Here is a 24286-nt window from a genome sequence, read left to right as displayed (position 1 = left end):
AATGTATTTTGCTATGATGGTGTCTGTCTTTCTGAATTATAGTTTTGTTTTGTGTACACGTATCTCTTTGAAATATAGTTCCTTTGGTTGCAAAATGTAGTGTCTTGACATATGTTGTACACTAAGTTAACGGGTATTGCATAACCGAAGTGGCATGCATTCCCAATGGGCATCGTTGCCAATGGGCATCAGCCTAGTTGTAGTATTACAATTTAGGTATTTAGCAGACAGTCTTATCCAGATTGCCTTATAAAGAGCAAGATCAGTATAAATGTCATGAACCCTAGTCAGCAAATGTAGGGACAATTGGGCACGTAAGTAAAGTGCAAAGAAAGCATCTGTCTAAGCAACATGCTATCTAAATAGAATTCTTAGCATTTGTGGTCAAGCAAACAGTAGCCTATATGTCAATTTAAATGAAATAACATTATGCGAACAAGTAACCATCATAAACTGCAAGGTGTAACTAGCATCTATCAAAATAGGAAACAAGAAATAGGAGTGCGGGGCTTCTGTTGTTCTGCTGGGATTCGTGAACATAGAATGAGAATAAAAGAAGGAGAAGAAGAAGAAGGGAGTGGATGATTAATTAAAGTGTTCCTGGAAAAATGAGGGAGTGTCTGGATTTATTGTGGGGGAGTTACATGAGCATGGGGTGGGAAAAGTGATTCTGAAGAAAAATATTTCTAGTGGCTTCAGAGAGTTGTGGTAGTGTGTGTGTGTGTGTGTGTGTGTGTGTGTGTGTGTGTGTGTGTGTGTGTGTGTGTGTGTGTGTGTGTGTGTGTGTGTGTGTGTGTGTGTGTGTGCGGGGGGCTAGCAGTGGAACAGCTGTGTTGCTTGCAACCCAGTTCCTGCGTTGGGTTCTCAGAGAATAGACTATTACTCATTAGTGAGTGATGAAGGTCTGTTTCCAAAACAAGATCTCACTCCATCAAACTAATACCAGACACACTTGCCTCATTGTACACAGTAGAATCCAGTGTTTATTTTACTCCTATTTATGCCCTATTTAGATGATCTATAGCACAAGGTGGCGTATAGTCTTAAGTGAAAGGCACAAATGTCTTCAACTCCAATTTTGTTAGTTAGACGGCGGATGAATGTGTGATTATAAATCTGTGAAATCCATACATAAATCCCACTGCTGAGAGATCTAGAGTAAACCATCACTATCTATGCATGTGTGTGTGTGTGTGTGTGTGTGTGTGTGTGTGTGTGTGGGGTGTGTATGTATTTGTGTGTACTGTGTGTGTGTGTGTGTGTGTGTGTGTGTGTGTGTGTGTGTGTGTGTGTGTGTGTGTGTGTGTGTGTGTGTGTGCCTGCCGGCCTGCCTGCCTGCCTGCCTGCCTGCCTGCCTGCCTGCCTGCGTGCGTGCGTGCGCGCGTGCCTGCGTGCGTGCGTGCGTTCGTTTTTTACTTCCAAGAGCTTCATGTATTATGTGTCTAATTGGAGAGTGTGAATGACGGGTGATGGTTGGCGGTCTGTACCTCTTTCACTCTCTGGATCATGGGCTGCAGCCAATCAGTGTTGACCTCACAATGACTGTCTAAGAAGGTCAAGATGGCCGCTGAGGCTGTATTGGCTCCCCGCACCCTCGACCGGATCAGACCTGTGGGGACATCGATTATAGCATTATGATGGAACGAATTCAGTATTGTCATCCAGTTGTCCAGCTAGCACAAGCCAAAGGAATGTCTTTTCAGAAAATGGATAAAAAGATCCTGTGTTCCAATGGATCCATTGAAGTTATTATTTTGTCAAGATACAGTGTTAATACTTTTCATAGGTTCAATATGTATTAAATCCACAGACAGATTTTCACTTCCACAAATTTCCCCCTCAAAATAGCAGATCTACAAGATCACAATGCGTCAAATCACGACGCATTGTGAGCTTGTACATCGGCTATTTTTGCTACTTTTGCGTGACACTAGTATGATGGAGTAGGGCATTAATTTACCAAAAAAATGTAATGGTTGAAATATGGAGATACAAGTTTTTTTTTCCTGAAAGCAACGATATGTAACCCATACAATAACAGAAAACAACATGACAGACTGTGAAGTACATTGGCATTCACTATTAAAGTTAGAGTTATGTTAGAGTAATATTAAAACTTTAGTATAGAAAGTTCCAAAATGAAATGTCCCCTGTTTGAAAAGCATTTGACACCTCCTTTTATATCATACAACAAGGCCATTCTGATCAGTCGTCCTAGACAGAGACAGGACTCGTACTTTAAGAAAATAAATTATTACTACAACATAAAATATCATTAAATCTATGTCACCATGAAACCTTCGTTTACAAAAGTTATGTTTTTGAAGATGGAGTCACCTGTTTTTTTAAGCATTGTATTTCACCATTTGAAAGTTCCCCATATGATTGACAGAACAAAATTGAAACATTCTGTTAACTCAGTCCTTTGGTTAACAAAAGGAAAACACAGTTTGAGTTTTACATGTTTCATGGTGAATTTCCCAACTGATAGGGCTGGAACAGTAATGGGGTTTCTTGATAGGCTTGTTTATAATTTAACAAGCGGTATTGTAGGGAGGCTTTGCTTCGCTTCAGCTTTATCCAAACGGATTTAATTAAAAAGATGGATTGCATCATCTCAAGAGTTTTCTTTCAGAGAAAAAGAAGCCCATAATTTTAAAAAGACTTAACTTCAACTCATGATGGATAAGACATTAAAGAACATTTAATGATTGGAGGTAACTTAGCCCTAAATACAGTACTGTATATACTTTGGGTCAAAAATGCATCTTGTCAATTTGAAAGTTTAATTCCAGATTGGCATATACTGCAAGGAAAATAAGCTATGTTTAATTTGAGAAAATTACAGCAGAGAATTATAACTAAGAAAAGCAAACATTCAAATAACACTTGGAATATGTCCTCAGTTTGACAAAAGGAAAACATGGACACAGACTCAACTCCAGCTGTATCTTCGACATGCAATGAGCATATAATATATGCTCATTGCATATTATTCTCTCTCTCTTTCCACCGATGCCCGTGTGTCGGTACCCGCAGCAAGCTTGTTCCCGGTGTCGATGGCAGTGACCAGCTAGTCTCATTCTCCTGATTGCTATCTTCCCTGATACACTTGGTAGCACCCCGTACAGACGCCTGTTGGTAATGCGTTCGTCCTGGTTGATGTTCAGTACCACACGCAGCATTCTGGTGTAGCACCCATCCAGGGTGTAGGTCTTGCGTCAGTGTCCAACATTTACAGCCGTAAAGTAGAATGAACTCCACAGTTGCAGAAAAGAATCAGACTCTTTATGTGGGGGTGGATATTCTTGGGGATGTTGAAGGTTATCAGTATGACCTTGGTTTTCCTTGCGTTTTGCATGAGACCAACCATCCAGTATCCATGGCACACTAACTACTAAACTCCTCCCTGTTACCATCCGGCCTTGAGTATTTTCATCATCATTCCTCTGTGTATAGAGTCCAATGCCTTCTTGAAGTCGATGAAGCACAACACTGCCGTTAGGTTGTTCCTCTTCACCACTTCAATGCTCCTCTAAGGCAAGGATCTGAGCTAAGATTCTCTTGCTTTCTATAGGATGTTTGTAAGGTAACTTTAGTCCTCAATGTTTCTGCTATTCATTAGTGAGGTAGATAATAATAATAGATATCCTAATTTGTTTTGAAAAGGAGGATACTGTCACCATCAAATAGAACACAGCTGGCAGAGAGGAAAAATAAGACTTAACACACCCAAGATTTAACACACCTACACGATTTAACACACCTAAGGCTTACAACACACCTAAGATTTAACAATTTGTTTGACCTTGATTCACAAGGCATGTCTAAGCCTTGTCACACCCATGGCACATCATGTCCTATTACCTCACTACTTGACAACCGCTGGCCTAGTATGAACTTGTTTATGCTCTGTCAGCCTATGGTTTAGATGGGAAAACAGCCTGTAGGCAAACAGGGAGAGCAGCACATAGAAGTCAGGCACCCTGAGAAAGAAGCCCTTCTAGCACATACAGTATATTTCTATACAAATATAAATAGGTCTTTATTCCTATCCTCTTTTACTATGCTACTCAGGTTGGTTACATATTCTGATATGTAATAATATTGATTTATAATGGTTAATAATAAAGTCAATCCTCATAAATAGAGTGGTAAACACAGTAGAAATAGTCAAATGCAGTAGATTCATCACATGGAAAGATTCATAATGGACCATTGCCAAGACTGTACTGCTACGGTTACAGAAAAAAACATCTAACTAGAAAATTGTCTGTCTGTAGTGTAGTCCCTAAGACAGGAGATTTATGATACAGCTTCACCGCGAAAACACATTTAAATAGCACCTTAATGTAATAGTCACCAAAATATACGATGCTCATACACATGATACCATGGCCACAGAAAATACTCATTTGTGATTGGCTGCCACAAATTCCTTAATACTGGATATTGAGACACCTCAAACAGTCTTGGTCGACAGTTTAATGACAGTTTTAAATCAATGCTCCTGATATCATTAAACTGCATGTAATCATAACAACAGCAGGAAACAATATGTAGCAGCTGTTTCGGATAGAAAGTTACCAATATAAGTATCTCTTTTTTACGGTGTGGCACTGAAATGATCATCTATCTAGAACAGATGTGTTTGTCTGTACTGTATACTGTATACCAGTCTCTCAAACTTTTTTGTGCCAAGGACCCCCAAATTGATATATATTTGGCTGCGGACCCCCTGTGAGCTTGTATATCTGCTATTTTTGAATAGCCAACGTATAAAATATGGATAAAGGGGTAATTATATGTATTAAGAAATGTATCTGGGGAACCCCTGGACCCCACTTTGAGAATCAATGCTCTAGTCTATACATTACAGTATGTCCCCTAAATTTTGCCCAAATATGGAGATGACTTGCTCAATTTACTCCCCCCCCCCCCAAGACTGGCCTTTCTGAGTACTGCACATGGGATCCATGCCGTTATTAGACCCTTAAGGGCCATTCACACTAACTATAAGTATAAAAATATAGTTTTAAAAATCTTTCAAATCAAGTCAAATGGATGAATGGAGTTCACACCAACTATAAAAGAAATACAATAGTGAACGATATAGTTATAGTTATCGTTATAGTTATAGTGCTCAGTGTGAATAGCACTTTAGTCTTATACTTGTTTAGGTTTTTCGGTAGGTGGCCTTTATGAACGCCATGCAATGTGAGGTTACAAATTAGCCGACACCAACTTGGGGCTCCTGGAACGCTGCCCTCCACACCCTCCTATCCATCATCGGGATCCGAAGCTCTGCAGTGTTGCTAGCTCTACTGTGACATTGCAGTGTGTTCCCCTCCTAGCTGTGCCTTGGGTTGGCTTCCACAGTGTCAGTTCGCTTGCCATCAGTTCCGGGTGCCTGACACAGTGCCCTGCCAGCCTCATCCTTCTCTCCCTGACCTTGTCTGTAGCCCGCGAGAGGCCCCCCTAGAGGTCCACATTTCTGATGGGTGTTCTTCCATGTGACATCTAATGCCATTCGTAGCATTGTTGTGTAGATGCCATCCAGGGCCTTTTCCTGCTGTGTTGTGAGCGTCCATGTCTCAGCCTCATACAGCAGTACTGATTCTACTGTAGCCACGAACAGCCGCCTCTTGAGCTCATTTCTCATCTAGTATTTCCACACTCTCCTTATATATAAGGAATATAATATATAGGAATATAAGGTATTCCAGGCAAGTGCCCTCCAGACCTTCAGATCCTGTTCCATAGAGGCAGTCCAGGCACCAAGATAATTGAAGTCCTCGAGCATCATCCCGCTGGCAGTAGCAATGGTTCTGTCCTCCGTGTTGAATGTCATTACTTTTGTTTTCTTGGCATTGAGCTTGAGGCCAATCGTCCTGCACTCCATTTCTACTGCCAGTATTTCCCTTCCTTTCTCTGCTGTGTCCGAGACTAGGGCAATGTCATCTGCATAGTTGAGGTCACTGATCGTGATGCAATGTACTTGCTGAGTCTTTCTTGGGCCCGACGTGAAAGCCAGTGTCTCCTCTCTGCCAGTGTCTCCTCTCTCCTCTCTGGTTGCTAGTCTCAGGGCATGGTCCATCTTTCCGCTCATGCTCCTCCCTCACAACCTCTACTTTCCTATCAGTGACAAAGTACCTGTATGCTGCCCAGCCGTTGGTATTCCTCCATAATCACGAGAATACATTTTCCATTGTTATTAGTTTGTTTGTTGTAAGTGAACAGTGTGTCTTCTGAGACATGTGTGGAAGTCGTCCAGAAAGGATGGCCAAGAAGTTATGTTGCTGGACAGTTTCAATTGTCTGTACCAGCTAGCTGTGGAACTGTGCTTTGTTGTGCATTCAGTTGGGATGTATGCTATGATGACTGTGAGGACAGGATTTCCCTGGAATGATGATGTGATGATTCACTTTGATATGCGTTCAATCAATGGCAATCAGTAGTTTCTGTGCTTCTCTTCCGACAAGGATCCCGAGCTGCTATCCGCTGCTCCTTATAGATTCCAGGCTAGCTCCTCAGACTTCAGCCCCTGTTACACACCCTGCTTGCTGCTTCTGGAAGCTGCTAGAGCCTGGATGTTGAATGTGACAGGTCTCAGAGACCGCTTGCATCTCAGTAATGCATCCAGGGTGGCCTAAATACAGACGAGGGTCGCCAGTCCTCTTGCCCGAGACAAGACCAGCACCATACTGCATGACGAGGTATCCCGATATTGGAAAATAATGGACTTGGCGGAGGGAACTCCATGACAAAATGGGAACTTCACTCCGCTTTGTGTTGTGGAGGTCTTAACCTCTGCCTCGCTTTATCACTTACATAAACCATCACCTCATCATTTACAATACGAACGGAAAACATGTGGAAGCTATCTGTTTGTGTATGAGTGCTTTCGTGTTCATTAGTGAGACTGTATGTGTAGGTATTGTGAGTGTGTGTGTGTGTGTGTGTGTGTGTGTGTGTGTGTGTGTGTGTGTGTGTGTGTGTGTGTGTGTGTGTGTGTGTGTGTGTGTGTGTGTGTGTGAGTGTGTGTGTGTGTGTGTGTGTGTGTACATGCCATGCATGTGTGGTCAACACCCACGTATCTCTCACTCAAATTAACCATAGAACAAAGACTTGGATTTTCTGGTCTCCTCTGTTCCATACAGCTGCCATTTTGCTCTTACTTCATACTGAGGGGCATGGGGTTTCCCACCCCCTGAGTACATGAAGTAAGAGCAAAATGGCCGCCGTGTGAATACGTTCCATTAAAGCAGGCCGATTGAATCCTGTCCTCCACACTCACCCTCTCTCCTGCCGTTCCTCAGGCAGTGCACTTTGGGGATCTGAGAAAGCAGCTGGCAGTCCTCAGCTGGAAGAGACAGAGAAAGGGGGGTTATGTTATGATAGCAAGAGAACACAGAGGAAATAAGCTGTTTCTATTCTCACACGCCGCCACATTTGTCCTCTTGTGTGTGTATGTACTGTAAATACATGGCCAAACACAATCACACACACACACACACACACACACACACACACACAGTGTATGGTGCGACAATACTGTATTTGCGTGCATGCATCTGTGTACGGCATACACGCATGCAAATACAGTCACACAGATAGATTTACATGTACACATCACTGAAACTCACAACCAGGCATGGTCACGCTGACATACGCAAACACGTATTAATCCGCACAGACACCGTGCATGCACGATCCATCCCCCTAGAGCACAAAAAACACATTTCTTTCCATCTACACCACCCCCCCCTCACTGTAGTATCCCAGCTCTGCAAATAAATACTAATGCAGAAAATCAACAGTTTTACTGACGCCATGCTCAAAACTGTAAGCTATGTTTGACTGGTTGATCAAATTCAAAATCCTTGTTCCATAAACAAACCCTGTAGAGACGCCTATTCCCATATTATATTCCCTATATCCCAAATAACACACACACACACACAGACACACACACACACACACACGCACACACACGCACAAGCACGCACACACACACACACACACACACACACACACACACACACACACACACACACACAAGCTTTGTATTGGAGGGGAGTAATAACTGCAATTGACCTTCAGCTGATATGAGATGATAACCGTTATTGTAAACAGTGCTCATATTCATACATTCACAAACAAATAAAACCCTGCACGCACGCACGCACGCACGCACGCACGCACGCACGCACGCACGCACGCACGCACGCACGCACGCACGCACACACACGCACACGCACAAGCGTGCACTTGCACATGCAAGCAATGCACTGTTCTTATGCTAATCCTCTCTCTCGCTGGGGCTCCCTGGTTAGTTGAAACATGTCCACACAGAATGTCACAGTCTTTCTGGACTCCAACTGAGATGAAAAAGCATCACAACTCCAGCATGACCCAGTATCATGTACGCTCACACTATGCTTTCACTCTAGTATGAACCAATTATCGTCTAAAAATAGAAAAAGCAGCAGATCCACAAGCTCAAAACGAGTCGCTTCGCGCAGCGTTTCGAGCTTGTGGATCTGCTACTTTTGATGCTTTTGTGTGACGCTGTGGTATGATCAAGTAGGGCAAAAAATACAAAAAGTTAGAATATGGAGATAGCAGGTTTCTGCCCGACAGCAACAATATCATGTACGTTCACACTGTGTATTCACTTTCTTATGAATCGGTATCATGTACATTCACACAATGCATTCACTTCAGTATTCATCTGTATCATGGACATTCACACTGTCTTCAATCCAAACCACTTTAATTATTCAGCATGTATGTTCACACTATGCACTCTTGTGTACTAAATTAAATGCTCATGAATGTTTGTTGTGGTGTCTCACAGCGCAATATAGCATGTAAAATACAAGCGTTATGAAATTGGAAATTAGCATTGTGTATGAACCAGTATGTGTTCATTGGAGATTCCAATATATTTTTTTCCAGAGTTCCAATACGAAAATGGTCCCCGTAAGCGTCTCTCTCTCAGAGTTAAATGAACACTGAGAATTTTACTGTGTAGAGTCCCAACCAAACATTGTCATGAGGTTACAGACTCGAGAATCTGAAGGTCCCATGCAAAGCCACCTGAGAGGAGCTCTTTTTGAGAAACACATACAGGTTACAAAGAACAACAGGAAATGAGCGGCATGTGTCAGTGGAAGTGTGCATGAGAGTAAAAGTGTATTAATGCATTAATGATTCTGCTGGTGTGCTGGTGTGTGTGTGTGTGTGTGTGTGTGTGTGTGTGTGTGTGTGTGTGTGTGTGTGTGTGCGCCTGCGTGTGGGAACTTGTATATAAATGATGTAAAGTATACAGTATATGTGTCTGATCTCTGTGTGCTATGTGCTTATTTTGCATGTTTGCATTTGTCCTTCAGTCTGCATATGATGTGACTGCATGTTTGTGTTCAGGCATCCATCTGTTAACATAAACATACAGAAACTACGCACGCACGCACACAAATAACCAGTGTTGCATTGCTGAATTGGAACGTGGTTGCACTCTATTTTAATGACGTCACGCGCATGTTGCTTAACACCTACACTACAGGTCACACAATGGACATTTGGATTTGGATTGGATTTGCAAACTTTGTTGAGGTGTGAATTTAAAGTTGTTTTAAATCTATGCATGTGCCTGCGCGTGCTACTGTTCAAATAGGTTCTTGCACGGCGTGCAATGCCGTCCCATGAGCAATGCAACCCTGCAAATAACACACACATGTCCAGCATCAGGACAGTGAGTCAAGGTGAGCTCTGTCTGTCTGAACATTATTAAAGACACATGCAGTCACCAGGTTAAGACTGTCCTTAATAAGAGACCGTGTTCTGGTGATTAAGGCAAGCCACAACATTCCTGCTACTGATGCCCCCAACACACACACACACACACACACACACACACACACACACACACACACACACACACACACACACACACACACACACACACACACACACACACACACACACACACACACACACACACACACACACACACACACACGTCAGGTCAAATCCCAGCCTTGTCAGCCTGTGTCACTATCACTGACTGCACTCTCACTGATTCCTTGTGTCACGTGACAGGATATGGGGCAGTCTGCTTACGGCCAGACAAGCTTATAGGCTTTTGTCCCCTGCAGTTGCTTCAGCTGTGTACGATGTTGTTTGGATGTGACACACTGGTCATAGAGCCCTTAAAGGAAGGGTAAGGGATTTTCTTTGGTTAAAATAAGTGTTAAATAGCTCTATATTCGGATAGTACTCATTACTATAAAGTGTTTGTTCAGTAACAGGAGTCTCCATGTCTCTCCAGCTCTTTATTAAACAAAAAATGCATTTTCAGGTCGGTCGAGATACCAATTTTATCCAATCTGGATAGAGAACTCAGATAGGATACAGATTAAACAAGTGAAATTGTAAGTGATGACACAAAGAAAGGAGCAGACACAATTGGAACTGGAACACTATAAAAATGAAGCTGATAAATGGATACTCTCTTCTGATTGGCTGACATTTTGTCACCTACCTGATTTTCTTTTCTTCTGTTTATTAAAGAGCTGGAGAGACATGGAGACCCCTGTTACTGAACAAACACTCTATATCAATGATTACTATCAGAATATAGCCTTTTAACAACAAACTTTTTGTTTTAACCAAAAAATATCCTTTACCCTACCTTTAACATAAACCTTATATATCTCATTGTACATCAAATAGCAAAAAATACAGATCTTGTAGATCAGCAATTTTTGGTTGAATGTTTGCCTATTTAATATTAATCTAACTCAGATGTAAACATTTATCCAAAAGGTGTTTCTTCACGTTTCACGTTATCTCTCAAGACAGATTCTGCAGCAGAAATTTGAGAATCTTGAGGCATAGAAGCACCCGGGAGGAAGTGGACTAGAAAAGGGGAGGAGCCAAACTCAATTCCTGTTTAACACAAAAAAGGTCATGTTCCTAGGGAATCTGGGAACCAAATGGGTTCCCAGATTGCTATCGGTGTAATCCACCAGCACCAAATCAAGAAACAAGAAAAGAAAATGTATTTACAAGTTATAACAGCTAAAAAGACAAGTATCACACAGCATTTTAGTACTGTAGACATACTGTACTTCTGTTTTGTCACTTGTCAGACTAGTATCACTCTGTGTATTTGCTATTGAACCCTAGTAAAGTCACTGTATGGCAGGCCAGCTTCACAATAGTGAATATTTTAATACATACTGTAGACTACTGCACGTTAAGTATTGTTTCTCATGTTTTATATAACCATGTCATAGAAATAAATGTATAGAATGGACACTTCCATTCATAGCAACGCTGTGCTTCCATGTAAAACATGTGTTTGTTCCACATGAAGTGACAGTTATTGCTCTGGTGTCACCGTCCATAGCAATAACTGTCTCTGTGTCCCCCAGAAAAGTAGGTGGCTCTGAACATGGAAGTAGGGTGCTTATGACCTAACTATATTGGATTACATTGATGGCACCAAATGTGATTTTTTTTTTAATTGAGATACAGATAAATGTGCGAATTTCACCAGGGGTGATTAACCACATGAACCCTTGCGTCCCTATACTTGGCACTTCGTAAAGGTCGTAAACAATCTGCGAAAATAGGTGAACAATCTGCGAAAATGGCTGATACACATGCTCACAAGTCATCGCAACGCGAAGTTGTGATCCCACAACACTTACTTTATGAGTACAGTAATTGTTCTGTATCACTGCCAGTAACTCATCTGTCTCAGGTGACTGGGTGTGGTCGGACTGTCTGTCTGCATGGCTTAAAGGGCATTGCATCTGACTCAATAACTTCAATCAGCATTTCACTGATTTCACTTCAATTTACTGAGATTAGATTTGAGTCTTTGTTGCCACATGACTGGAGCCAGTGGAAATTGCTTTTAGTTACCTATAATGGAAAAGAAGGAGCACATACAGATTACGGAGACACCAAACAACACATGCAGGGGCCTAATCCTTCTATTACACACAGCATAAAGAAGGAGTTTGTTTCTTCATCGCCCTATGTGAGTGTTGCTGAGGAACACTTATAGACACACTGGTGGGTGTCACATCTGCAACCCTGTCCTTATCCACATAATCCTATCCTAATCCTTATCCTATTATATACATTGCCAGGTTGAAAGTGGTTAGGAGGCAGACTTGTTTACATTTGACCATAGAGGTCAGACTGGAAGGGTCAGTTTACTCCGGCAGCAGGAGAGCAGTAAATGGGAGGATCGAGCAAACCCACGTCCTTCCAGTTACGGGACAGGCTGTCTAACTAACCTGATTCTACAGCAGGCTCGTGGCTCAGCTCAGTGTGGGCACAGCAGACAGGCAGAGGCATAAGGAAAATGAACTAGGCATTAGTAACTTAATAGAACTCCTACTGCTGAGTGCTGAAAGACTACTCCCATTCTAGATGTCTTAGAAAGCTCCCACACCTCTCTCTGTGTGTGGTTTCAGTAGGCATGTGTGTTTCTGGGACAACATATTCACACTGTGTGTGTCTGTTTGCATGTACTGTACCAGAGACAGCTTGACATCTGTCCAAAAGTGTACATTTTCTGTGTGTGTGTGTGTGTGTGTGTGTGTGTGTGTGTGTGTGTGTGTGTGTGTGTGTGTGTGTGTGTGTGTGTGTGTGTGTGTGTGTGTGTGTGTGTGTGTACATGTAGGCCACCGTGCCCAGAGAGACAGAAGATGCATGTGGTGCTAATCAGAGGACGTGTTGTGGTGGACAGTGTATAGCATGAGCTCATCTCTGACTAATTCAGACAAAGGGGGGATAATCGTTGGAATGCAGTTTCTGTGCGGTAGCCTGGTCAGTTATGTAATATTAAGACATCATGAACATTAATAAGTGATTACAATGCGCCCAACTTGGATTCAACTGATAAGGATTATGTAATTACTCACGTTTCTTTTTTCAATCTATTTTCTATAAAGGTACATAGTTTTAGTACTACATAATTGTGAGATGAGAAATCGCTTTCTGAAATGATGCAAGAAATAGTGTTTCTTTATAATTATAACACCATGGTAACTTCATGATTCAACACCCTCTGTGATCAATTGTTTTCTTAGTGCTGTGTTGCGTAAAAACAGCAAGGCATTTGTTATAATAATGTCAAGTCCAATTCCATTCCCCATTTTCTAGTACATTAAGGCAGTTACCTCCTTCATCGCTCTAAGTTATTTCATGAAAAATAACAGTCCTACTCAGGAATTATGTCAAACAGAATGTAGCCGTGTGGAAGAGCAACTCATTCCTGACGCCATTAACCCTGATTCATCTCCTCATTTTTCTGTTAACTGCAAACACTGTTTCATCCTCGCTGGTTTTAAAAGTCTATCTCATGATAACTCTGCCCTCCCTCCCATCAACTGGAATATTAACATCAGCGCCTGTGTCGAAATTAACAAGAGCTGAAACATCTTGCATCAGCGGAAAAGGGCAGAGACTCACGGTCAGAGCTGAAGTCATCTATGAGAATTATCTCCTGAATCAAAGACGAAGGACTCCGCATCAGGACACTGAGGACATAAGGGGAGTAAAGAGAGAGAGAGAAAAGAGGGAGGAAGAGATGAGGTAACAGAGAACATCAGAGGATCCCAGCAACAGTTAGCACCATAGGCCCCATCATGCTTTCCTACCTCTTGATGGTGCGCAGGAGGGTGGAACGAGCCTCATTGTGGAAAGTGATTATGATGCTGGTTGGGGGCAGGTCTGTGTCATAGTTCACAGATGCACACCTGCAAAGAATGGAACACACCATATGTGGAGTAGAAAGACCTTAGAACATCTGCATTAATTAACCACTTTATCCCTGGCATCGCAATTTTGGGCATGTCATTATAGGCAAAATTATTTATTTGTCTGTTTGCAAGAGAATGTTGATTCTCTCTGGAAAAAAAACTAACAAACGAAAATGTCAGATCTAAAAACTCACAATGCATTGCGGTGAGTGTGAGATTGTATTTTTTCGTCCTGGTACATGTTCGTACAACAAAGTATAAATTAGGCGTTAAGCTGGAGGTCTGTACTACTTTGCATTATTGACAGACAAAATGTAAATCATTAGAAGGACTATGGGTTCAGTCAAACCCCTCAAAAAAGGCAATTAAAATATTGATGCATGGGCAACTTGGCCAATTTAGACGGGAAAATCATGTGTTATTATCCAGAGCAACTTGAAACAATGAAAGAGGAAGGATTTTTGTAATTTTACAGGTGTTATCAATGATACTTTTTGTGTTCCGTTCAGGTCAAACAGAGTCAGGGTGCTGCTATTGTGCATGCTGGCTCACTGGAAAGGCTCTAAATGGAACAGAGTCTTAATTAGTATCATTGGTAACACAACTAAATAATATTACAGAACTATTTATGCCAATACTTTATTAAATTTGGCTCTTGAGAGGACCAGTGGCCGGTGGACCACGTCATCCATATATGGGCACAAAAGGGGGCATGCCCATATATGGGCATAAATTGATGACAACAGGGATCTCCATAATAGTATGGTATAAAAAGGACAAGGATTGACAGATACAGAGATCTCTATATATGGGCATATCAGGGTGCGACTTACTTAGTAGGTGTGAGGGCCGGGTATCTGTGAGGGGCAAACCTCTAGTATCATAAATATGTAGTCTGCATTGGTCACTGGGTCGTATGTCAATGCCACTGTCATATTAGCTGGGTCAGCTTGCTACTGTATAACCCCACTGCAAGAAATATGCCTGAGTCACCTGAGACTACAATTGTTTTGAGTTTTATAACCATTATTACTGTTAGTATCTCTACGTAAGATATGGTGATATGGTATGAAAACCCCAAAAGTATTCTATACCATAACATGTCTGATATCTTTAATTGTGGAGAGACCTGCTGCTACCATAGAAATACATGTACATGTGACATGCATGCATTAGGAGGCACGGCTTGACCCAGCTAATACGTTGGCTGTGATGACGCATTGCTCCAAAGAACAGCAGCAGCAAATTAGGTATCTACCGTTAAAAAGGTCACACGGTGACCTTTTTCAAACCCCAGAGAGACCCCTAAATAGGCACCATGTAAATAATCAATGGATACCATTCATGTGTGGCTCTTTGGTTACAGGCTAATAATATCCATTGACAGATCAAGGTGGGCGACTTCTCTCAGCCACATTGCTTCCCTTGTCTTCACCTGTAGTGCCGCGTGTCTCTGATCGCTCGCTCGCTGCCCAGGCGGTCGCTCTCCTGCAGGTTGAAGGCATGATCTCTGTACGGGTCCTCGCCGGGCTTCAGCGACTTGGCGGACAGGTAGGCCCTCTCATCAAAGCTTCCCAGCAGTGGGCCCTGCAGCTCCACCCGAGGAGGCTGGGTCACCTGCAGAGAAAGCCATCGTAACATCTTAAGGGATGATTTAATGGTCTGCTGTGCATTCACATCATTCACTGCCTTCCTCACAACATCAAACACACACAGATACATGTGGAACAACTACAGTGTAAACACAAGATTCACACGAATAATGCATGCACTGTATCGTGTGTGCTTATAAATAGGATATATACAGAATTTCTCCCGGTATACCCACACACAGGCACATATTCACATCCATCACATCAATCTAGGAGAAGAGGGCTCCTCAGGGAAAGAGTTGTTTTGCAGCTTGTCAACACACTGCCCCTTCACTTCTATTACTTCCTGATTGTCCACAAAAGACTCCTCTGCCACATACTCATAAAAGGCCTTATGCTTAATTCATACTCATATTATACTTCGTAAGATGGTGTCACATCACATGACTAAAATAGCTGACCTACAATCTCACAATGCATTGTGATGCGTTGTACTGTGAGGCTTTATTCAGTGTCATTGGATACAGATATAAAACTCTTAGTACCTAAGAGCTCCAAACAGGAAGTTTTTTTCTGGGGTGGGGTGGGGTCATGTGTGTGATGTGTAGCCCATGGTATTACAGGGATCTGTAGCCTTTATTAGTCTGGACATTATGATTTGAAATGTGTATGCAACAACTAGGATTAGCCTACTATGTTATTAATTTATACATAAATGCATATCGTAAAAGGCACCAGATTATGAAGTGTTTCTCCTCAAAATAAGATGTCCACTATTAAAAGCATAAAACATTATGAAGAAATATCCTGACTATTAGCATTTTTATAACCACTACCACTCATATGTCTTATGCGATTATATCGCAAAAGTGTTAATTTAATTCTGAATGTATCTAAATTGTTACAGTTGTGTGAGACAGTGTTATCTGACATATTTAATAATTTAAGCAACAGATGTTCCCCCTGAAAATGATGGGAAATAAGCATTTATATCTATTGTTAAATGGATAGTTCACCCCCAAAATGACCTTTTTTCTATCTATTAGTCACCCCATGTCGCATTCCTAAGCCAATAATTTGATGACCGGCAGCGGTTCCGGTAGGAGACACAAATAGTCTCCTTTGTGTCTCCTACCGGAACCGCTGCCTACCGGTCCGCTGGTCATCAAATTATTGGCTTAGGAATGCAACAAAAACTAAATAAATCCATGAATTCAAGTCCCCATGGGGTCGATCGATAGAAAAAAAGTTTTTTTTTGGGTGAACTATCCCTTTAAGGGAAAAAGTACTGCTACTGTTGCTCGTTGTTAATCGCTAATTGACATGCACGTACAGTATCAGATATGTCTAAAATAAATGTTGTGTGTGTGTGTCACTCAGGACTAACAAAGAATATAATTAATACAGTACAGCAGAGCATCACATCAAAAGAAAGAGATGGAACGGAGTGCTGCAGTAATTATTATTCAAATTTTGTATTAGAGGCTAAATCCCTTGAGATGCATCATCTCGTTTTCAAGGGGGTCCTATCTGGCAAAATACATAAATAATAATGTGATAACAAATGATACAAAACAATCAACATAATAACTATAACAAGGACATACACATAATGGCTCTCCCACCAGACCACACTACATCTGTTACAAGTGTCATCTGAAACAAATTAAATTACATTGAATTAAAATAACAATAAGAATAACATCCATAACATGTTATGTCAAAATAGAGTCAACTTATGAACTAAAAATAAAGGGAAATACAATCGAGAACAAGACGAAATAACTTAATCTCAAGGAACACCTGTATTCGTAGCGAAAATACCTGTAGCTGATGTCCAAAAGTAATTGAAAAATACTGCTGTTAGTTTATAAAGCATTGCATGGTTAGGACTAAAATATATCTCTGATCTTGTACTGCATCATGAACCATCCAGACCTCTCAGGTCGCCTTGGACCGGTCTGCTTTCTGACCCCAGAATCAAAACTGAACGTAGAGAAACAGCGTTCAGTTTTTATGCACCATGCACATACAGTATCTGGAACAAACTCATAGAATGTGTGCTAACTGCTCTAAGTTCTTTTTGAAGTTTTTTTTCATTTTATTTTACTCTCTTATTATTATTATTGAGTAATAAGCCTGTTAATCAGCCTAAATAGTATTCTCCTGAGACTAGCATTCATTTTATTTCTAATAAAATCAGTATGAAGTTGAACCCTAAAAGAAAATTCCGAATCAATCAAATCAAAAGTAATACTCAGAAGTTATATAGGAGGGGTGAATGGAAGGTGAATACAAATGTATAAAGTTCATGAAGTGATGAGAATATCCTTGTTGTACACCCGTATTGTGCAATAAAAATACTGTAGCAATACAAGCTACAAGCTCACAGTGCATTGTGCTGCAACACGTTGTGAGCTTGTAAATCGGCATTTTTTGGTGCGTGACATGGCGTGCAACCAAGTATAAATCAGGCATAAGAGAGACAGGACAGACAGATAGATGGATGGAATGGAAAGAGAAGAGAGGAACTTCGAACCTCTGTACAGTGTTATTAATGGTCTGTCTGGGGAGAGGCTTTAGTGAGCTCCCTCCCAAACAGATTTCAGAGAGTATGACCTCACTTTCCAGCTCTCCAGAGAAAGAAAGAAAAAAAAAGAAAAATCACACGGACCGAAGTATGAGGAGAAGGCACTTCAATACTTTAATCCACTGAATTAAATATGAGCCTCCACTGGAAGATGAACACGTGTCTGCTGGTTGTCTAGATGCTGAATTGAAAAAACTCTTACAAATCAAATATGAGTTGATCCCTGCAGGTTGAAATCTACAGCATGAGTCTGCACAGTGAAATACTGTACTCTGTGTTAACCACTTGAACCCTAGCATCCATATTCTGGGGGGAACATTGGCCAAAAATAGCAGATCTAGGTCTGCTATTTTTGGCAGAAAGATTTGGAGTAGACTGAAAAAAGGTCTGTTTCGCTAAGAATAGAGGGTTTTAAGTGGTTAATTTACGTAACTGTCTGTGTAGGACATGGTTCTCCAACCCTGGTTCTCAGGAGCCCCTGGTACTGCTGGTTTTCTGTTCTACTGGGACGTTTAATTGCGGTCACCCACGCGTTGTCTGAGGTCCCCGACTACACAACTAGGATGACAAGGACACCAGATGGAGAGCAGGACCAGTCCCCTTTGTCACCAAACTTTTAGTTTTAACTGTTTGAATTATTTAACAAGGTATTGCCAATTCCCCCTTGTCACTGCCAACCACCACTGTTGGCCTGGGGAGTGAGTAGACTACAGGGAAATTCAGACCGTTGCGATTTTTCTCTGCAACATTCTGATGCTTAATTTATGCTCCATCGTATGACTGAAAATAGCAGATCTACAAGTTCATAACACCTTGCATCCGCAACGCACTGTGAGCTTGTAGATCTGCTATTTTCGGTGTGCGCCACCATCGTACAACAAAGTATAAATCAGGTCTAAAAGGGTTTGGTCTCGCCATGAACCTTTGGTCTGAATCTGGCTAACCAGTTTCGTCCTCCGATACACATGGAGTCAACAGCCACTTCCTTTCACCTGACAGCGAGGAGTTTCACCTGGAGGATGTAACGCACGCATACTGTAGGTTAGCTCTATCTCCCCCACATCCCCTCCCCACTGAACAGTCTCCCCGACCAACCAATAGGAGTCACTAGTGCAGTAACGACTTGTCGAGGAAAAGAACACAATCTCCTGCAGGCTTTCCACCCACGAACACTGTTTCTGTTGGAGGGCCCTGCCAATCCGAAGGCACCCAAGTAAACCCAGGCCTCAAGGGTGGTGGGAGAGTGCTAATCCATGAAACTAAGTGTCCGCTGCGTCCCAATACTCCTGGAGTTCTAAAAATACTGCTTTGTCCTCATTATTGCATCTGAACTTAAAATGGACACAGATGAGAGCAGTGGCGCCAAATGAAACGCTACAGATAATGACGATTGATTAACTTGCACTTTGTCCCCTGGGCAGATGTTTAGGCTACAGTACATGTCTTGTCTCAATGGAGTGTGTGATTGTGGAGAACACGGCAACAGATGTTGCAGGATGTCCAGAAGGACTATGAAGCATTTTAAATAGCTTTGGGAATAAATTTGTCACATTCTCTGACCGCACTGAGAGCATTTTCGAAAGTATGTCTGGGACATTAGTGGGTTCGCCAGAGGAAATGGGCAAATGTGGTGCCATAGCAAACATACGCTGAGAAGAAGATGATGTCATTGATGTAATCAAAGGTTATTAATGGAGGTGCCGGGAGACAAAAAGAAGAGAAAGAGAGAAACACACAAAGAAAGAAAGAAAGAAAGAAAGTCCTAGCTTCGGCTTTTTATGAACCCACCCTTGTCTAAGCGCCCTATTGGACTTAGATCTGTGTTGGCAGGCAGTTCTGATATAGGTCACATTACCAGGATCAACTACACACAGGAAATCTCTTGGTTTGGTGGCTAAGGTGAATGACCCTGTTGTGTAAATCAAAGATTGCAAAACACAAAGTTAGCGGGCATGCAAAGAAAACAGGACAGTATTCAAAGACAGGGCATATGGTTGTACAGTAACACTGTTTATAGTCACTGTTACAGTGGCTCATCATATAGATTTGAATTACTTCTCATTTGTATGAGTCATGATTACAGTTCAATGATGGCATGCCAGTAAATAGCTACTGTCTGTTTTCCAGTATAGTTTGCCAGCAATTAGAGAGAAATGTACTTGAAAATGGCTTTTCCCTCTGCATGCTAATTCATCTAAATAAATGATATGGTCATCGTTACTGTTATTAGACAGAAACGCCATATGTGATGATATGTGATGCCATATGTTTGTTTGCTTATGAAATCCTCCAAATATTTCCATAAACTTGGCCTAATCTCCACCGAACGTTACCAGAGTTTCTTTATTTACAGCAACTGCCTTTGTAAATACATTGTCAGTTCAACTGTTAGAAGAAATGTAATCTTGAAATATGATTAAGCTGTCATAAAAAAGGGCCAGCATTTAATATTTACGCTCCAGCAAAACATCTGCCACACACTGGCGGCCCTGAAATGTCACATCAATGTGAGAATATCACACAGGCGACCTCAACTACAGCTGAGCAAATTTCATTGGTCTCTCAACCCTGTAAACCAGGGGTCTTCAACAGGGGGTCCGGGACCCCTAGGGGGGCCTCAGAGATATTGGGGGGGGGGGGGGGACTAAATCTTGAACCCTCGCATCCCTATTCTGGGGGGAACATTCGCCGTTTGGTGTACAGGGAAACAAGGGCAGACCAAGTACAGAGCCAAAGGTCAAGTTTACAAAGTATTGAGGGTTTAAGTGCATGGTTAAATGTCTGAAAATGCACATTAAGAATTAACAGGAATCCAATATGTAGTGGGGGGTCCCTGCTTCATCTCTCTCTCAGCTAAGGGGTCCTTGGCCTGAACAACGTCGAGGACGCCTGCTGTAAACCTTTAAGCAGTGGACATCTCCTCAACTTCAGTTGTGTACAACAAAAAGCCCCTATACCACAACAGAGCCAGCATCCGGACATTTCATGAGCAGATGTTCCTCTCCTCATGAGAGGATAAAATCCTCTGTGTTTTATTATTCTAACGTCATGTAATTATTGTACACCTGCCCAGGGACTGCAGATGACAATGATCTTTATTTGGGCCGGTATAGGCCTACAATGCATCAGATTTTAAGGGCTCACATTTATGTTTTACATTGTCCCATGTCAAATAAACAGAAGGACAACCATATGCTTTGCCTTTTTTCTAAATTAATAGACAATCTGCTCTACAATCCACAATTGTCGCCTGGAATGCAGCAGCCTACGGGTTGCAGTGTAATTTTCACTATATGTGTCCACTATTTCAGTGGTGCTCAACCTTTTAAGCCGCAACCCCCCAAAATAATCATATTTGAACTGGGAACCCCCCCCAACCTGAAGACACTTGGAATTGAAGGTAGTAGGAGTTGAGGCATTACATTCAGTTTGACTTGGTTCTGCAGATAAATATAGCGAAAATAGCAGATCTACAAGCTCACAAATGCAGGCATTGTGAGCTTGTAGATCGGCTATTTTCAAAATTCTCGCCTCTTTCTTATATTATTTTACAATTTGGCCAATGTTTGACCAGTTTTTATAGTATAGTTTGTTGATTACTTTTGATGCAGTAATGGTCTTTTTCTTTTCTATCTTTTTCTTTTGAGGCATTAAAAAGGTCTCAAAAGTATTTAAATTGTCACTTCAATGTCATCTGGGGACCCCCCCTGGGGGTCCCGACCCACAGGTTGAGAACCACTGCACTATTTTACAGTTGGAGTCGTGTCTTTCAGCACTGGAGCCAAGCTGGAGGAAACATCACACCTGTTTACCAGCGGTGATGCAAAAACAAACGGGCAGTGCTTATTATCACAGGCCTGTAATAATGGGGCTATAATTGAAGCAAGTCGACCAGTATTATAGAAGAAAGATGCTTCCAGTCGAGCCTTAATGTCTGTCTGCCTGGCTGCCTGTGTTACGACCGTATGTTTTGCCGTCTGTCCCTCGTGAACATTCCACTAAAAACATTCAGTGGGTGTTGTTGCACCGAACAAACAATGTGGTTGACAGCGTTTGCGCACGCCCGCCCTGGACTTATGGAAAGCCTCTTAGCGGGTAATTGAGGTTCTCTCTGAGCTACTATTGCACGAAAACACAACGGCGTAGAGCTGAGGAGTGGAATGCAATCTGTAATAATCTGTAGGCTACATCACATGCTGTAATGGATGTATGGGCAGGAGAGAGTCGGTGTAGCAGGGCAGGCTGTTCCTTTCGTCATGTATAGGCTATGAATGTCTTGGGAAAATATCATAGCTCATCATGAGATCAGTGCCTCCTGTTACATCTCCCTCCAGCTGTGCACCATCATCATCTCTGCACACGCATGCATACGCGTGCACGCGCACGCGCACACACACACACACACACACACACACACACACACACACACACACACACACACACACACACACACACACACACACCAAAATATACTGTACACATCAACATGCAACACACACTCTCCTGCAGGCAGCTCGCCCGTTTCCAGCGAGGTTACAATATATGCAGCGCATGAACCCTCTTCTCTCTCACACACACACACACTACCCCCTTGCCCTCCATCCTCCATCCATCCGCACGGAACCTGCCACTCACAATCAGCGGGATGGTCCGGTCGTCTCGATGGATCTCCAACCGACCCGCCAGCAGCTTCTGTCCTCCATGGCCCCCCCGGCTGCCCCCCGCTGCGCCGCGGGGCTGCGACGCCGACGACGGGGACGTGTGAGGCTTGTTGTCCTGCCACAGGTAATAGAAGGTCCCCAGGATCCACGCTACGGTCAGTATTGCGATGGCGTTGGCCCGTATCCTGCGCATGGTGATGAGCCCATAAGGGAGGGCTCCGGACTGGAGACGAGCCCGCAGGTGGTTCGGGGTCGTCGTCCACTCCGCCGGCCGGGAGGAGAAGACAAAGCGACACACTGAGAGAGAGAGAGAGAAGGGAGAAAGAGAGGATGAGCAGCTGAAGGTGCCTCCAGTCCTGTGATGTTCTGTGCACCGCAGCGCAGCACAGGCACTGCTCTGCTTGGAGAGAGAGAGAGAGTCTATTTGGAGCGCTGCCTCGGACTGGATTTGCGCACTGACAGAGCGGCGGTCCTAGCGCCGAGTCATATCCCCCCCCACTGGCTATTGCGCCATGCTGAATGTCCAATCCGACTGGTCACATAATCAGCCAATGATTTTATTTTTTTATAAGAATAATTAGAATACCGATCATGTCTTTTATTATGCATTTTCAATTGAAAATGAATTTAAATAAGAAAGCCTCGGGCCCCTATTGGCTATTAGACAAATTAATGCAAACTAGAAAAAGTGCTCCTTGGAGCACAGGTCTCCGCCAGGTCAGGTAGGTTATTGTGGGCCAGCAATGTTGATGGAATATGAAGGATGGGACAGATCCATCTTGATCACATGACTATAGAGATTATGTGTTCCGATTTGCGTGATGTTTGGACAAAATCTGTAGGGGTAATATAAAAGAATATGATTAGCAAAAATCGGCCTCCTGGTGGCGCTATAATAGGGCAATGTCAAAAAGGTGGCATTTTTTCTTCAATGTAGTGCGAATGTGCGTGCAAAGTTTCACCGCAATCGGACACTGTGTTGCATGATTTGAGGCATTTTGTGGGCCACCCAAACTTTAGATTTCAATCTTAGCCAATCAGGACGGATTCGTCTTGATCACATGACTATAGAGATCATGTGTAGCGATTTGCGTGAGATTTGGATAACATCATAAAATAAAATAAATGTTTTACATAAGTCGGCCTTCAGATGGCGCTATAAAAGGCAGATGTAAAAATGCAGGGCAAAGGTAATTCCTTGGCCTCTAGGGAGTGCGCATACAAAGTTTTACACAGATCGGTTATCCTCCTATAATTCTAGTAACCTCACGGTGGTGGTGGCGGCGGTGTCTTGGTTCGTGGTTCGGGGGACTCTTGATCAAACTGCGCATGCGTCGTTGCCAGGTTTCGCGAGAGAAACAAGCAGCAAGGTCTATGAAAACGAGGCCAAACCAAACGAACCCTATACACCACCAACATTGGCCCTACAGCGCTTACAGTCGGCCGACATGGCAACACCGAGACTCCGCCCACTCTCTCAGTACAATTCTTCCTGTGGAAAGTAAACACACCAGACGGACCCGAGGCGGGCGAGTAACATGCCTACGCTATTCTCCGTGATGATATATATATATATATATATATATACGCCCGTGGGGAGGGGTGACTGCGGGCCGGGGGGTGGCGCAACGCGACCCACGGGCCACGGGGGGGAGG

The 24286-nt window shown here is 42.6% G+C and overlaps 1 protein-coding gene across 1 annotated transcript in view; it reads right to left on the bottom strand.

Annotated features, from left to right (window-relative positions):
- The window catches only part of galnt16 (UDP-N-acetyl-alpha-D-galactosamine:polypeptide N-acetylgalactosaminyltransferase 16), a 39385-nt gene extending 16325 nt beyond the window's left edge, over positions 1-23060 (bottom strand). Inside the window, 6 exon segments of the mRNA XM_084045110.1 lie at positions 1488-1609; positions 7298-7363; positions 13498-13565; positions 13686-13784; positions 15223-15404; positions 22605-23060. Coding sequence (XP_083901236.1) covers positions 1488-1609; positions 7298-7363; positions 13498-13565; positions 13686-13784; positions 15223-15404; positions 22605-22823 — 756 coding nt within the window. The 5' untranslated portion in view covers positions 22824-23060.
- Between the last annotated feature and the right edge of the window lie 1226 nt (positions 23061-24286).

The sequence above is a fragment of the Gymnoscopelus microlampas genome, assembly GCF_963454915.1.
Source record: "Gymnoscopelus microlampas genome assembly, chromosome: 20".
Lineage (NCBI taxonomy): Eukaryota > Metazoa > Chordata > Actinopteri > Myctophiformes > Myctophidae > Gymnoscopelus > Gymnoscopelus microlampas.
Note: the sequence above shows the minus strand (reverse complement) of the source record. Positions and strands in the feature narration are given on the sequence as shown.